Here is a 14,908-nt window from a genome sequence, read left to right on the forward strand (position 1 = left end):
TTGCTTAAGTTCATAGATCTTGCGTAAGAATAATGATAATTTAAAGTAAATTTACTTACAGCTTCCAAATTTTAATGGGCAGGCATGGGCATCCATAGGGAAGTCTTCCAAGTGCATTGGGCATTCAGCTCTCACCGTCAGCCTTATCAATTAAGGAAACAGAATACAGACAAAAGCTCTATAGATTAGACATTTGATGATAATTAGACAAGGATGTTATTAACTATAGCAAATATATTAACAAATCAGATTAGATGGACATAAAATGTACACCTATGCTATATTCCCAATAATCAAATTATCTTGAAAAATTTATAAGATACCATGACTGTTTTCTATAATCTTTGTTTACTTTATGAAAATCAACAGGATTGGATTTTGAAGAAGGAGAAAACATTACTGGTGTTTCTTATAACAGAAAGCATCCACTAATCCATCTGGCTATAGGAAATGTTCCGAGAAATAAAGTAGTTATAATCAAATATATAATTGCATAACCAAATGATGGATATAGTAATTTTCCTAATTTGATTATTATATAATGTATACCTAAATTTGAAGGCCTAAATATGTATGATTATTATCGGTCAATTAAAGATACAAAAAAACTTGTAAAAGATCGTGCATAATTGCCACTTGATCCTTGATTGAGAAAAAGACATTGGCAGCAATACCAAGAATAGTCCTCCTGTCCTAATCATTCTCCAAATCCTTCCCCAAATAGCACCAACAAATGGGACAGAAATAGAGCAGGTGAAGTAGAAAGTGTCCCTAGGCTTTGTGAGACTGTGGTTCATGCACGGTGCAAACTCTCCTTGATGATTTTTATGAAGTATGACTGAATTTCCAACAGTTAGTTTTATTTACAAACCCATTGCCAGGCTGAGGCAGGTCTGTACTGTATTTCACATGTATATCACATGTTCTGGGAATGTGAACTCTATTTATATTTCTGTTTATTTGTTTGTTTAGCTTTTGAGACAGGCTTTCTCTGCACAACAGCTCTGGCTGTCCTGGAACTCACTTTGTAGAACAAGCTGGCCTCAAACTCACAGAGATCTGCCTGCTTCTGCCTCCCAAGTGCTGTGCTTAAAGGCATGCACCACCACCGCCCAGACATAATATTCATGTTTTAAAAAAAAAATGGCTAAAAACTTATTCATTGAAATATATGTAGATAGATAGATAGATAGATAGATAGATAGATAGATAGATAGATAGATTTGAAACAGGTGCTTAGGTTGTGGTAGTTGTAAATTCTTGCCCCTTCGCTCCATATAAGATCTCTCCAGTTTTCATACTACTGTGATTAGTACAGTTGAAGCTGCGGCAGCTTACACATATGTAGTGCGACTTGAAATGAGAGGGATATTAAGAAGTAGCACACACTAGCTGAATCGTAGCTCATCCTGGCACATTGAAATACTTGACAAGAATGGAAACTTCATAAAGACGAGAGGTCAAAAGGAATTCTATGTGTGAAAGAAATTGCAAATGCACATCTTCCATGTGCAAACCCACATATTTCAATGGAGGTTTTTTTATTATTATTTTGGAGAAGGAAGTTCTTGCTGACTTCTTCAGAAGGCTTTGGACAATTAAATATTTTTAATAGTTTTTCATTCTTCTAAAGATGGACTAGCCAGCCTTGTTAATGTGTGTTGTTTGCGTTTACTTGACAAAGCAGTGAAAGAAAACAGGGGTTGGAAGTGGTAGTGGTTGCCTTGTTATCTCAGGTGCTTTATATGAAAAGTCAGAATTTCATATGAGAAGGAAACTTTTGCTCTCAATTATTTGTTAGTAGAGAAAGAATTTTGCAATTGCTAGATGGAATTAGGAACAGGTAGTGTTCAATTGGATATCTCAGTTTAATGAAATGATTGGGCATAGGTATTGTGAGGTTAGGGACAGAAGGCAGATGTGCCAAATTTTAATGAAAGAAATAACCAAATATAGCAAACACTGACCATTCCAATCAATAGTCATACCGGGCAACCAACTTCCATTAGAACAATAAGAAAATTTTTAATAAAAAAAATCAAAGAATAAATCATAGACCATTCAAAGTTTCCAAGTTAAGAATATGTAAAAATGTCCTTTTATAAAAATTATTTAATAGTTTTGGTTTTGTGATTCATGCTTCCTTCATTCTATCTCTAAGACACTGTACACTTATAACATGTTTTTTTCAGTCATTTCAAAGGGGGGAAATTTTCACATCATACACACATGCATACACATACAGTCTTCAGGCTAAGCCAAATGAACTATCTCTAGCTAAGAATACTATTTGAGAAATCATGTATTTCTTCCCATACATAGTTCCATGTGAATTTTTGAAAGAACTTTGTATAGTCATATTTTTCATTTTGTCTTCCTTTTTTGCATAAATATTACTACCAAATATTCAAATTTTGATAGCTTCTAGAAATTTAACCTACACCTAATTTGAATTCAGGGAGATATGCCATTCATAACAGGGACTGAAAGGTCCTCATTTTGAATTAAAACAAGTTGGAAATACTGCCTCTGCAATGTTGTATTACTTAACCTAGACTTTGTTTATGTTTTATTTAATATTGCATGCATGCATGCATGCTATTTCAGAGCATTACTATTGCTTATCAGAATGAATTTAACACCCAAAACAACAGGAAGCTAAAAGACCAATCATAGCCCATTAACACCCTGATGACGTAGTTCTTATAGCAGAACAAAACTGGGGACAGTTTTCTGCAGGAACCAAGACTGTCCTTACCTCATGGTGTACAGCAGTGTGCCATCCTCTGTGATTCGCAGAAGTTTGTTAGGCATGGTCATGTTGTGGGCCACAGACTTCTTTCCATTGTGGAAAAAGGTATCGGGAGTCCAGATTTTACTGGCCATGAGGTTGTTTAACCGAAGAACTGTCATGGGCCCTTTGAATTTTAATCTTTCATCCTTCCAGCTTTGACGGAAAAACACATCTATTGTATATTCCTGGGTAATTTGGGGAAAGAGCAGAGTTCACAGTGTTACATGTTGCCATACACATAACTTACAAATAAGATTTTGGAAGCTCAGTGTGGCTTAGGTGACATTCTCAGAAGCAAATGTGTGGTGGCACTTATGTGTTAGTATTAGAGGAATCATTGATGGCTTTTGGTAATAATTTTTAACATATATATGTATGTATGTGCATACACACACAGAGATACACATAAACAATCTGTATGATTTATGGGAAAAAATTGTTCCCAATTTTCTCCTCAGATATATGAAAGTAAAACAGAAACTCCCTTTGTCACAATAGAAAAATGAAAATAATAAATGACAGTTTAAAAAACTAAACTCATGCCGGGCAGTGGTGGCACACACCTTTAATCCCAGCACTCGGGAGGCAAAGGCAGGCGGATCTCTGTGAGTTCGAGGCCAGCCTGGGCTACCAAGTGAGTTCCAGGAAAGGCGCAAAGCTACACAGAGAAACCCTGTCTCAAAAAAATAAATAAATAAAAAATAAATTCATATTTGCAGGTTGTATGCAAAGGAGAATATTTAAGTTAATGAATTTCAGGAGTAAGAACAAAACATAATATTTTACAGGCCCATCTGTGTTCCTTGAAAACCTCATACTCAAACTCAAGCCAATCATGGTGCTGATACAGACGTAAAAATCCATTGACGAAGAAAATGGCTTGTTGTTTCCTGTTCTTTTCTAAAATAATGCATGTAGCCTTCCAGTTCTCCTACATAGTGAGCAAGACTATAAAAATGTGGTAGAAGCTAATCAATTTCCACTGTTAATTTGGACTTTTGTTCCAAAGAGAAGGGAGAGAGAAGAATGCAAAGTGTGGAGGTGTGTGTGTTAGTGATCGCATGTGTGTGTATATCACATGAGAGATGTGTGAACCTCATCATCATTCACAGCCAGGGAATCGATTTATTTGAATAAGCAGAGCATTCCTTATGGCATTACCCAGAGACGAACATCTGCTCATCTAAAAACAAGCGATGTGACTTACCAGCTCCTGAAATTGAAAAGGATAGTGTTCATCTTCCTTGCAGTACTTGCTACATTGGCACTAAATTTAGAACTCAATGGTTCGAAATAAAGATTACCACATTCTCCATTAATCTTAGCATACTCAAAACCAGAAAGGATGAGTGGGGAGACTGGAAAACATTATGCCACGTTTTCCTAGTCCTGTGAAGCTTGGTGCCTCTGAAAGTAGCTGTTTTAAAATCCTATACATGTCATCCTTAGGACATATAAAATAAATAATTTCTGTCTTTAGGCATTTTGTGCATGGCTTTAACTACCTGTCTCTTTCCTAGAATTTAAACAATATGCAGTAAAGTTTGGATGTATGTCCGCTCTTCTGGCAGAGGTTTGATATTGCTCAGCCATCACTGATCCATAAAGTTACATCATTAGTGGATGTGTAATTCACCATGTGGCTAATTGGGGTGACTGACATATAAAGAAGGAGGGGAATGATGCTATTCTGTTGAGACAGGCCAGACAAGTTACCACGTTTGTTGTTAGGCTTTTCTGTGTCAGGAAGTGTCAGATGGAAGTCACTGTGACACATTATAGGAATTTATTCATGGCAAATATTTGTTAAGCATCCATTAAACTCAGGAGAGAGAGAAATTTTTAAGCCTTGATTGTTACTAGAAGAACTAATGGAGGATAGGGATTGTGGATCAGATGATGAGGCAACATTACATGAGAACAGTGCTTATTACTCATACTATATCTAGTCTCCTTGTGCATATGTCTCCTTGTCTAGATAACAGGCAGGCTTCTGAGACAGAGGTACCATATCTGATGACCTTTCCATTCTTCTTTATCTAGCTATAGCCAACTGCTCTCAACACAACTGAGTGGCTTTAGACTGGTCCGAACTACAGAGAATGTCTGCAGGTAAATCCAGATCCCAAGCATACTTAAACAGATCATGTTCTCAGGAAGAAATGAAACCCTTGCTTCATATCCTAGCTCTAAGGAAGATATTGCTTGTTTGTTTGGGTTTGGTTAGTTTTTGAAAGTATAGTAAGTGTTCAATACAAATTAAACTTGAAAGAGATTGAGTTTAAATTTTCAGTAAGATAATGCCCAAAGGCAATGACCCCAAAAATTATGTCAATATTGTCCATGTCCTAACATTTGTGTTTTTATTATATTTCCATTCAGCTTTATTTATCTGTGCTGAAGGCTGACAGTGAAACCCCTTTTCCCCAATTTTGAGACAGTTCACCTTCAAATATAATACACAGACACACACACACACACACACCAACACTAAGTTTAAAATATAATCTCTCCTTTTCTCTGTTAGAAGAGAAAGAAATAAAAACCTAAACAAAAGTAGTTGACTGGGACCATATACTGTCTAACTACAAATAGAAACACTCTCTGTCTCATATTTTCTGAACCTATCCATATGATTGACATGGTAGCAGTAAACAACTTCCAGAATGTCCTTATACAATATGATCTAGCCCCCATGACCACAAGTTATTTAATCAAGAATTACCATTTGGGCCAATATGAGCCATGTTTCCCTTTTCAGAGATGCTGAAATAAGGTTTAGGGAAGATCTATAGTATTAGTGACTATGGGTATGAAATCAGAAACTATTGTTTGATTTCCAATTTTATCAGCACAATTTTTAAACTAGAATTCTTTATAGCTTGGGATTTTTTTTTAAAGCGCTATTTGGAAAAAGTGACTTTGGAAAAGTTACAGGATGGGAACTTGAAGAAGGTGAGAAGCAGTCATAACCAAGACAGACAGACAAAAGCAGAATACAAAAGACGAGACTCAGTAGAAAAGATTAAATAAATGCAAAGAATTTCTGAAGGATTTATTCAAGTTTCAGGATTACAGTTTCCACCTCATAAGAGAAAATTCTCCCCAAGTTTCTCTGCTTAATAGAGTAGGTACCTGGAGAATATGAGCCTTATTCTCAAGATCTGGGACAAAACATCGACTTTGTACCTAAATAAATATCATATTGAAGTGTTCTGGTTCATGCTATTTATTAACATCTGTATGTGCCTTGACTTAATACATTTTAAGCACCACAGAAAGCAAGGCTGTGTGATTGTGCAGCCTGGATATTTCTGTCAGAGCCTAGTGCCATGGGAATGTACTGTTTGATGGCCAATTAATGGTTTTTAAAATAAGCTTAAGGAGCTGACCTCATTTTGTTTTTTATTCTAGGTGAAGTTGGATGCCTTGGGAGCTAAGCAATCTTCAGGGATGGACTGCTCAGGTTTCAATAGGTACACTTAGCTAGTGGGTCACTTTCCTTTCCTGAGAGCATGCAGATAAGAATATTATTGAGCTGAAAGGTTTGAAATGAGGATTAGATAGAACAACATTTAAAATGTACTAGAACCTTGAAAACACTCAGTAATGACAAGTTCAAATACAGTTATTACTAATTAGATATTTTATCAGTTCCTGCTTAAAAAAATAGAGAAAGCTTTTCCTGTTTTTAAAAAGTAACCTTATCATTCTTTCTTCAAACTTTGATTGCCTCTAAATAAAACTCCTTTTTATACTTAATCTCCCTCCCATAATACAATTCAAATAATCTTCTATAGCAAAAGATCAGGTACACGTTCCATGATCCACTTTGCAAATCAGTTGTGAAGCCTAATTTGATCCTTCTATGAAACAACTTGATTGATATTTCAAAAATTATAAGCAATGAGAAAGATAAGCTTCTGTACATCCTCTGCTTTTCTTTTCTATTTTTTTTCCTGAAATTTATATGTGAAATGCAAATTTGACTGCTATAGGTATACTGGCCAGTAGAAATAATACTATTATGTAGCTTTATTCTAAGCCCAAAGCACAACTTCATTGGTCCTTTGAATGTCCATTAAGCTGAGTCAGTAACTGAAAAGCATAGTCAAGTTTGTCAACATCCAGCACAGATGGAAGAGGAACTCACAAAACCCCGCCCCTAGCTGCAGAGCTATTGGCCACTGGTGGCTGCTGGGGGAGGGAAAATCAGTTTTCGTGGAGTGTGATCTCTGCTTGGCTGCCCATGCTCTCTCTAGCGGATAGTCCTACAATCATGAATATTGTCAGTACACATAGGACTCAGCGGGTTCAAAACAGTACATGAAATTGGAAAGGAGACTCTTGGGTGGCTGTGGTAGTACTTAGGGAAGAGAGACAAGAACAGGAGTGGATGGATCAAATTCTTAAAAGAATAAACACAAGTATATTTTTTTAAATAAAAAATAATTAAGGCTTACTATTTTTAGGGAAATTACTTATTTTTCACATTTGGTTTCCTTTGGGCACTGTCCCTTAACACCGTGAGGCATTCTGCCAAATGGAAGAGACAAAGGTAGAATTATTGTAAAATAAATAAATAAATAAATAAGTTTAAAAGTAAATATAAAAACGAACAATATATTATTCTAATCCTATGCCCTTTACTCCATTGACTTCTTTATCAAAATAGTCAGAAGTCAAGGAGGAGGATTCAGGTTACACTGGCCCACAAGAATTCAATTTTATTTATTTATTATTTTATTTATTTATTTATTTATTTATTTTTGGTTCTTCAAGACAGAGTTTCCCTGTGTAGTTTTGGTGCCTGTCCTGGATCTCGCTCTGTAGACCAGGCTGGCCTCAAACTCATAGAGATCTGCCTGGCTCTGCCTCCCAAGTGATGGAATTAAAGGTGTGCGCCACAGCCATCCAGTCAGAATTCAATTTTTAATGGGAACTGGGCTGTACCTCTATCATCAAGCAACTAGTAATTCTTTACACCCTTTAAATGAGCAATGCGCTCACACTGTAACATCAGTAAGACATGTTTGTCTTTGCAACTTTTCACATCACTTTAAGAAAATAAGACATTAATTTGCAATAAAAAAAATAATTTCACCAAGCAATGCTATGCATGCAGCCAAGAACAGTGTTGAATTTAACGTCAAGGAATTTGATTGAAACACAAATACAAGGACTTAATTTGGTATTGTGACAATGATAAGTTTTTCTTTCTCAATTTGGTCCCCTGTGAAAATATAGGGTTTAGATGAGTATAGAAATGAGAAAATGACCTTTAAGGGAGTATGTGTGAGTGTATGTGGGGGTGGGGGATAAGCATGCATGTGGGGGTGGGGGTGAGGGTGTGGGGGGATGTTGAGTATGTGATTTAAATCATGTATAATCTTACATGAATGGGTACCTAGACATCTGAGAGATTTTGAGCCTTTGGTTTTTAAATTTTTGCCCAGAATACTTAATGTTCTGTTTCATATGAACTTGATTTTATTATATTGCCTTTGATGGGAGACTGTGGATGGTGGTGAGACTTTAACTCAGCCATATTTACTCCTAGAGTCAGGCTTGAGAAGTTCCAGGCTGTATGAACTTATAATAATCAGGACTTGCATAATGACAATATGCATGTAGTTAAGCCTGTGAATGAGTGAGAGAGAATGCCAAGATTAAGTATACATTGTAAGGATACAGGCAGAATAATCTGAGTTTCCTTTTAAACCAGGAAAATCTGCAACTTTTATTTGAGTTATCCCTAAGCTACTAGGAAATCAAAACACATTTGCATTAAGTACTAATAAAAGACATCTAATAATAATAATACGTATTTGAAATATTCATAGTGGCCTCTTTACCATGGTTTGGTAAGATTGATAGACTTTTTAAATTTTCAAAGATGTTCTATAGGAAAAGGAAGGACAGATACACACAGTTCCACTTTTGAAAATTATTTGGTGCACGTTTTGCAACAAAGAACATTTCTCTGTCCTGTGTTTCTCCCTCTCAAGTATTCTTTTCTTTTAATTTGGGTCAAGTGTTCTCTCAACTTTGATATTTATTTCATTTTCCATATATATCCAAAAAGGATTGGGACATGGTAGTACAAATGGCTGCTTGTTCTGGAATAGTAGTGCTTATTTGACATCCCTGAATCACCATGGTCTCACAAGTGAAGTGAAAGGCATGAGGCATGGGGAGTCCTGTGGACAGAAGCTGAGCTGAGTAGTCATTTTAGGGGTGAAAAGGGGAATACTGTAGTGGTTGGTTGATAAGCACAGAAACAGTGTGTGTGTGTGTGTGTGTGTGTGTGTGTGTGTGTGTGTGTGTTATATTGTAAAATATATATTGTCAGTATATACACATGTATTTGTTATAATACACACAACGACACAAAATTATGACCAACCCAGCCTTTTCAAGTGGGTTCTCAAACAGTCTATACTTTTCTTTTAAAATACAGATTTTAAAAGTACTAATAATGGCAATACTAGAAATGGCAGGTAAGCTTCACTCATGATACAACAATGCATCTGCCTAAACAAGACCTGAACTCCAACACCAGTAGTCTTGCTAACATGAAAGGGGGAAAATCTCACAGGGCTCTACCAAACGACAAAGAATTACAGGCAACTAAGGAAGGCTGAAAAGGAGAGAATTAGTTTTCCCTAGGAATGAGTCCCCTAATCGGTTATTCAATACCAAGTGGTCGGCCCTGAAATCACACACACACACACACACACACACACACACACACACACACACACACACACACAGTTAGACATATATAACAATAACAATCAAAGAAAAGGAGATCTTGATTTCAAGAGGGAGTGGGGGAGGAAAGGGAAAGGGGAAATGATGTAATTATATTTTAATTTTGAAAATCTAAACAAAACACCAAAAATCAAACATAGAGTGTCACTTACCATATCATGGTCCGAAACAGGTCCAAAACTGGTGACGAAGATGTCAGTCTTCACTTCAGTTACACGCTCTGATGAAGCAGGAAATTGTGCTAGTGAGTGTCTATCAACAGCCCCTATTAGAGCTCACTATCACACGCTCACACCCAAATGGGAAATTTATTGGCTTTGATTAGCCATTCCTAAAATTTATCCACTGTGTAGTTCTGATAATTGACTGCATACATATGAAATTTCACAGTTAATATTTTCAATGAAGGAAAGATCCTAAAAATGCCACCTTGGGAGGCTGACTTTCAGGAGATCTCAGCTGCTTCTTAATGATTTTTTTTAAAGAACAGACACACTTGTTTAAGTGATACTGAACCACTTCACATTATAATAAGCAATATGTTAGCATAGCAATATGCCTGAAGTTTAAATATTTTTAAATAGTTAGACAGACCTTTCATGTACATTGTCTACCCTTGGGAGGCATAGAGGAGAGCTTAGCAGGCTTTATGGACTCTTTGAAGTCTCAAGTGTATATTTTACAAATGATTGCTTTCTGTTACTAAATCATAACTGAATCATAACTGAATTATCTAAATCACTCCCTGGGAAAAATATGACAACTGATGGAAGCATTTTTATTTTTGATGATGAGGAGAACATACTGTGGCATGGAAAAAGTTAATTTAGAATGCTGTTTTCATGTTGAATGTAATTTTATTATAGTGGCCTCTGATGGCCTATATATAAACCAATAAACCATATTTATTGCACTTTTGTGACAACTCAACACAGATATTTTCAAAGAAATACAGTTGCTAACCAAGAAACAGGAAAACATCTCTGTCTGAAAGGACACGATTTGTTGAGGAGTGAGAATGGGAAAGAAGGCTATACAGTTTTCCAATACACTCTGGAAAATGACAATCCAGTCTCATAAGGGCTCCTATCATGTGTGTTTCTCTTTCTATCTCTATCAGAGGGCATTGAAAACGTCACCCTATTGCTGCAACAGTAAAGTCTTTTGAGAATCAAAAGCTAGCCTGTCTCCTTCAGCTATTCCTTTGTGGATACTCAAGACTTCAGGACAAATTTATTGCAAAGATGTTAATCTTAATTAACAAAAACAGGTAGAGGAGAAAATATTGAGACAACCATTTCCCTTGTTCTTGTCTGAGCAAAATATTTCCTTGATATTAAGACAACCCAATAAGCTTCTTCATTTGAGAACTATCTCTAGTTTACCCTTGAAGCAGTTTTAATTTTTTCATGACTGTAACAAAAAACCGTAGAGTTGTGTGTTTAGATCTCATGTCTAGCCTCAGCCTTACACACTGTAGCTGAAAACGGGAAGGTGCTCAGCAAAGCGCCTCGGCTAGGCTACCCATTCTCCTCGTACATCCTTCGCCCTGCATCTTCTAGCATCCACCCTCATGTGTACCTCTGCCTCTATCACAGACTTTTCTCCATATGTTTTTAACTATAGTTTTTTTCTGATTTGAAACACCTCATTATCTTACATGACAACTAAAATTTAATTATATAATATATTTCACGACAATATTTTCATGCTTGTTTGTTCTGTTCAACTAAAGATTCCTTCAATTAGTCACATTTTATACCAATATTGTGACCATTTTTCAATGAACAATAACAACAGGAAAACCAATGCCACATATTTATAAAAGCTAAAGCTTATCATATTATGTGGTGTCGCTTTTAATTTTTCTCTTCCACAGGTAACACTTAGATTTTATTTGATACAATAAAGTAAACATCTCTTATCATGAAAAGGTACAAAAAGAAAGGTAGTAGATATTAGAGTCTTAGGAAAATTTACACTATATTATTTCCTACCAAGTATGCCTCTAATGAGAAATAATTTGTTTTATATTATTTGCAATTCACTTTTGTGCTGTTAAATCCTGCTGAAGCTGTGCAATAGGAAGAATTTATAGCCAAATTTGTTTTCTAATAATTTTTTATAATATGATCTGATATTTCTGTTGTATATTTGTTTTTAATTAATTGAGTTGAGCTCATATTATTTTCAAGGTTCAAGTTTTATTGTATGGTGACTATTAAATATATAATCTATAGTAATTATCTTATGTAACCTAGTGACATGCAAAATAAAATTATGTCTGTTTTTACATTTTGCTTTTCATTCTTGAAATGCATGTTCTTTTAGGGAATGCTGACTCATTTGTCTGCACTTTGGCATACATTTGCCAACCTAGGACACTCTTACAAATCTATATCACTATTGTCTATTTATTGTGTATGTAGAAAACTAAGTTTTTATTATGGAAATTCCACAAGGTAGATAGTTTAAGGAAATTGGACTAGCAGATTTTTTAGTATCAAACAATTTGTATCATCATTCATGATGAAGTGGCCTGAGGAAGTGAGATGAAACTTTATAGAATATAGATACCATTTCTCTCTGTTGTTTTAAGATTGATGGTAAATGGATGACCAACTACATAACCGTCAATTTCAAAAATCTAAAATCTTATTTATAAAGTCCACTGTGTCAAACAAGTAAAACATGAAACATGGTTAAGGTTAGGTACATCTATTGCCATGCATAATTGTACCTGTGCCATGTGAAGATTAAATAAAAATGGAAAGCAATTTACATGAATGACTATAACTACATTTTTAAATTTTTAAATTTTAAAAATTTATAACTACATTTAAAAATTGTATCATTTTTTTATCCATCCTTGGCCTGAAACTTATTCATCATGTCAGTGTATAACCTTCAGATACTTCATCTTATTATTTAGCAGCCACTTGCTCTGAGATTTGGTAGCACTCACATTAACTACATTCCAAAACAAGAAATCTGGCCTCAAGTCACTGTATCATAAGAATCTGAAATAACTTCCTCACTATATTCTCTAATCATATATTTATCCTTAAAGAGTTTCTCACTGTTGGTTTCTGACATTTTCTGTTAGCCTCCAAATGGAAAAGAGAGAAGGGCAGGCAGAGAGATGGAGGGGAGATGGGTAAATGGGAAAGAAGGGAAGGGGAAGAGAATTGACTGAGGGAGAGAACTGAAGGGAAAGGAAGGGAGGACAAGAAGAAGGAAGGGGAGGGCAGGGAGGAAAAGGGAGGGGAGGGGAGGGAGGGAAACAGAAGTTGCAAACCTGAAACACGCCTATGAGGGAATGCAGAAACTAGATGGTAAGGATGAGTGATGTCACAGGAGACAGAAGAAGCACAGTCAAGGGAAACTCTGTCTGCCACTCAAGTCTTGAGTATCATAGAGCAATTACAACGGGAGAATGAACACTTCCTCTGCTTTTTCTTTCCTTCTAAATGACTCTAAGACACTGTTTCAAGTAGATATATTCAGCCTTATATGACTTGTTTGTTTCCCAAAGATCTTTGAGAATACTCTCAAAACGATACAACACTTTCATGCTGAGTTCGAGGCCAATGTAAAAGATGATGTTTTGCGGGAAAATCTATCGTTAACAAGTTTAGAAATCTCAAAAAGATATGAAGATATCAAATGCCAACATTTAAATAATCATTTCACTAAATTCTGTGGCTTTCCTTAACACTATATTTCTTTCAGCCCAGCATGAACTCAGAGTGAAGCGCAAGCTCTTTGACCACAACAGAACTTTCAAAGGTAGCAGGAATGCCCTGAATCAATCTTCTTTATAACCCCAAGCACAGAATTCAGGAGAAAGCATCTCTATAAACAAATCTGAGCAAAACTCGGTGGCATGGTTACCTTACTGTGGTTGACTAAGAAGTGACTTGACATTAACACTTCTTTAGGCTGAGGACTGAGGGTAAGTGGAAATATCCTCATTTCTCAGTGCTCTAGTTAAGATCTTGAAACACAGCTAAGGAACCTTATTTTGCTCATGTGCTTGGAAAATATATTTTTCCCAGGTCCTTCTCCTCAATGAGATTTCCAAGTAATATCTATCTGCTGTCTATCTATCTATCTATCTATCTATCTATCTATCTATCTATCTATCTATCTACCTAACATTTATTTATCTATCAATTTATCTATCATATATCTATCACTTATCAATCTATCACCTATTTATAATCTGTCTTCTAACTATCTATCTATTATTTATCCATCATTTATCTATCTAAACTAAGAAAAACTAAATTTACCTATCTAAACTAAGAAAAATTAAAATTAATCATATGCTCTAATACCAGAATTTATTGATTTAATACCACACTAACATTTCATTAGGTATATTTGGACGATACCCAACATTTTTCCTGAGATCACATGACAAAAAGCCAAGACATTTTATGTTTCAATGTCTTCTTCTTGAGAGCATACAGCAGGAATCAGGATCCTTAAAAGGAACTTATGTAAAAATACTTATAACCTAGCAAAAGCCAAACATGACCAAATCCCTTATATAACTAGGGAACTGGCTGAAAATTATAAATCAGTTAAAATGACTTGAATGGAAGAACTGTTTGAATATCCAAATATTCAAATAATTTTCCTAAAAGTGTTTTCTTCACAGTACCCTTGCCACAGTCAATATAATTGAAACTCAATGGATTCTTTAAGTGTAAATGTATGCATATATTCATCAGTCAAGGAAAATATGTGATTGCTTCATATAAAATGGGATCACAATGATGATTGTTACTATATTTCGGAGAATATAATAAAAAATCAAAGTAATAACTTTTTATTTTAAATTCAGTCCTTAAACAAACTGACCTTTCAGGGCTGTGTTTAAATATATACAATTACTGCATCACCTTCTAACTTCCAGACAACAAATTCTTTGACCTAGACTTTCCTACAATATTGAGACCCTACTGAGGTTCTGAAGGGATATTCCAAAGGGATGATTAGTGCCAGAGACATAAAAGAAAAGAGCAGTATAGTAAATCCAGTAGAACATGCATTGAACTGAGAGTTTAAGTGCTCAGATTTTAACTCTGATTTTCCTTTAGTAAAAGCTGCATGATTTCAAGTACCATCCTTACATCTTTCTAAATCTATTTTTCACGTTATTAATGAAGAAATAATAAAGGAACCATCCCTGAAATGATTTTTAACCAAGACTGTACAGCCAAGGAAGCATTTGTGTGTGTGTGAATTTAGTTTACTTCTCATTTTCAATGTGCTGGCTCGACACAGTTCTTTATAACAGTAATAAAACTGAGTAAAAGTGACTAATGTTTC

The 14,908-nt window shown here is 35.3% G+C and overlaps 1 protein-coding gene across 1 annotated transcript in view; it reads right to left on the minus strand.

Moving 5' to 3' along the window:
* Positions 1-14,908, minus strand: part of Gabra1 (gamma-aminobutyric acid type A receptor subunit alpha1) — a 48,900-nt gene that overhangs the window by 22,331 nt on the left and 11,661 nt on the right. The window contains exons 3-5 of the mRNA XM_059269256.1: positions 9,721-9,788; positions 2,759-2,979; positions 60-142 (exon numbers count right to left, since the gene is read on the minus strand). Of these exons, the coding sequence (XP_059125239.1) occupies positions 60-142; positions 2,759-2,979; positions 9,721-9,788 (372 nt within the window). The remainder of the gene's footprint in view (positions 1-59; positions 143-2,758; positions 2,980-9,720; positions 9,789-14,908) is intronic.

Source organism: Peromyscus eremicus, chromosome 8a (genome assembly GCF_949786415.1).
Source record: "Peromyscus eremicus chromosome 8a, PerEre_H2_v1, whole genome shotgun sequence".
Taxonomy (NCBI): Eukaryota; Metazoa; Chordata; class Mammalia; order Rodentia; family Cricetidae; genus Peromyscus; species Peromyscus eremicus.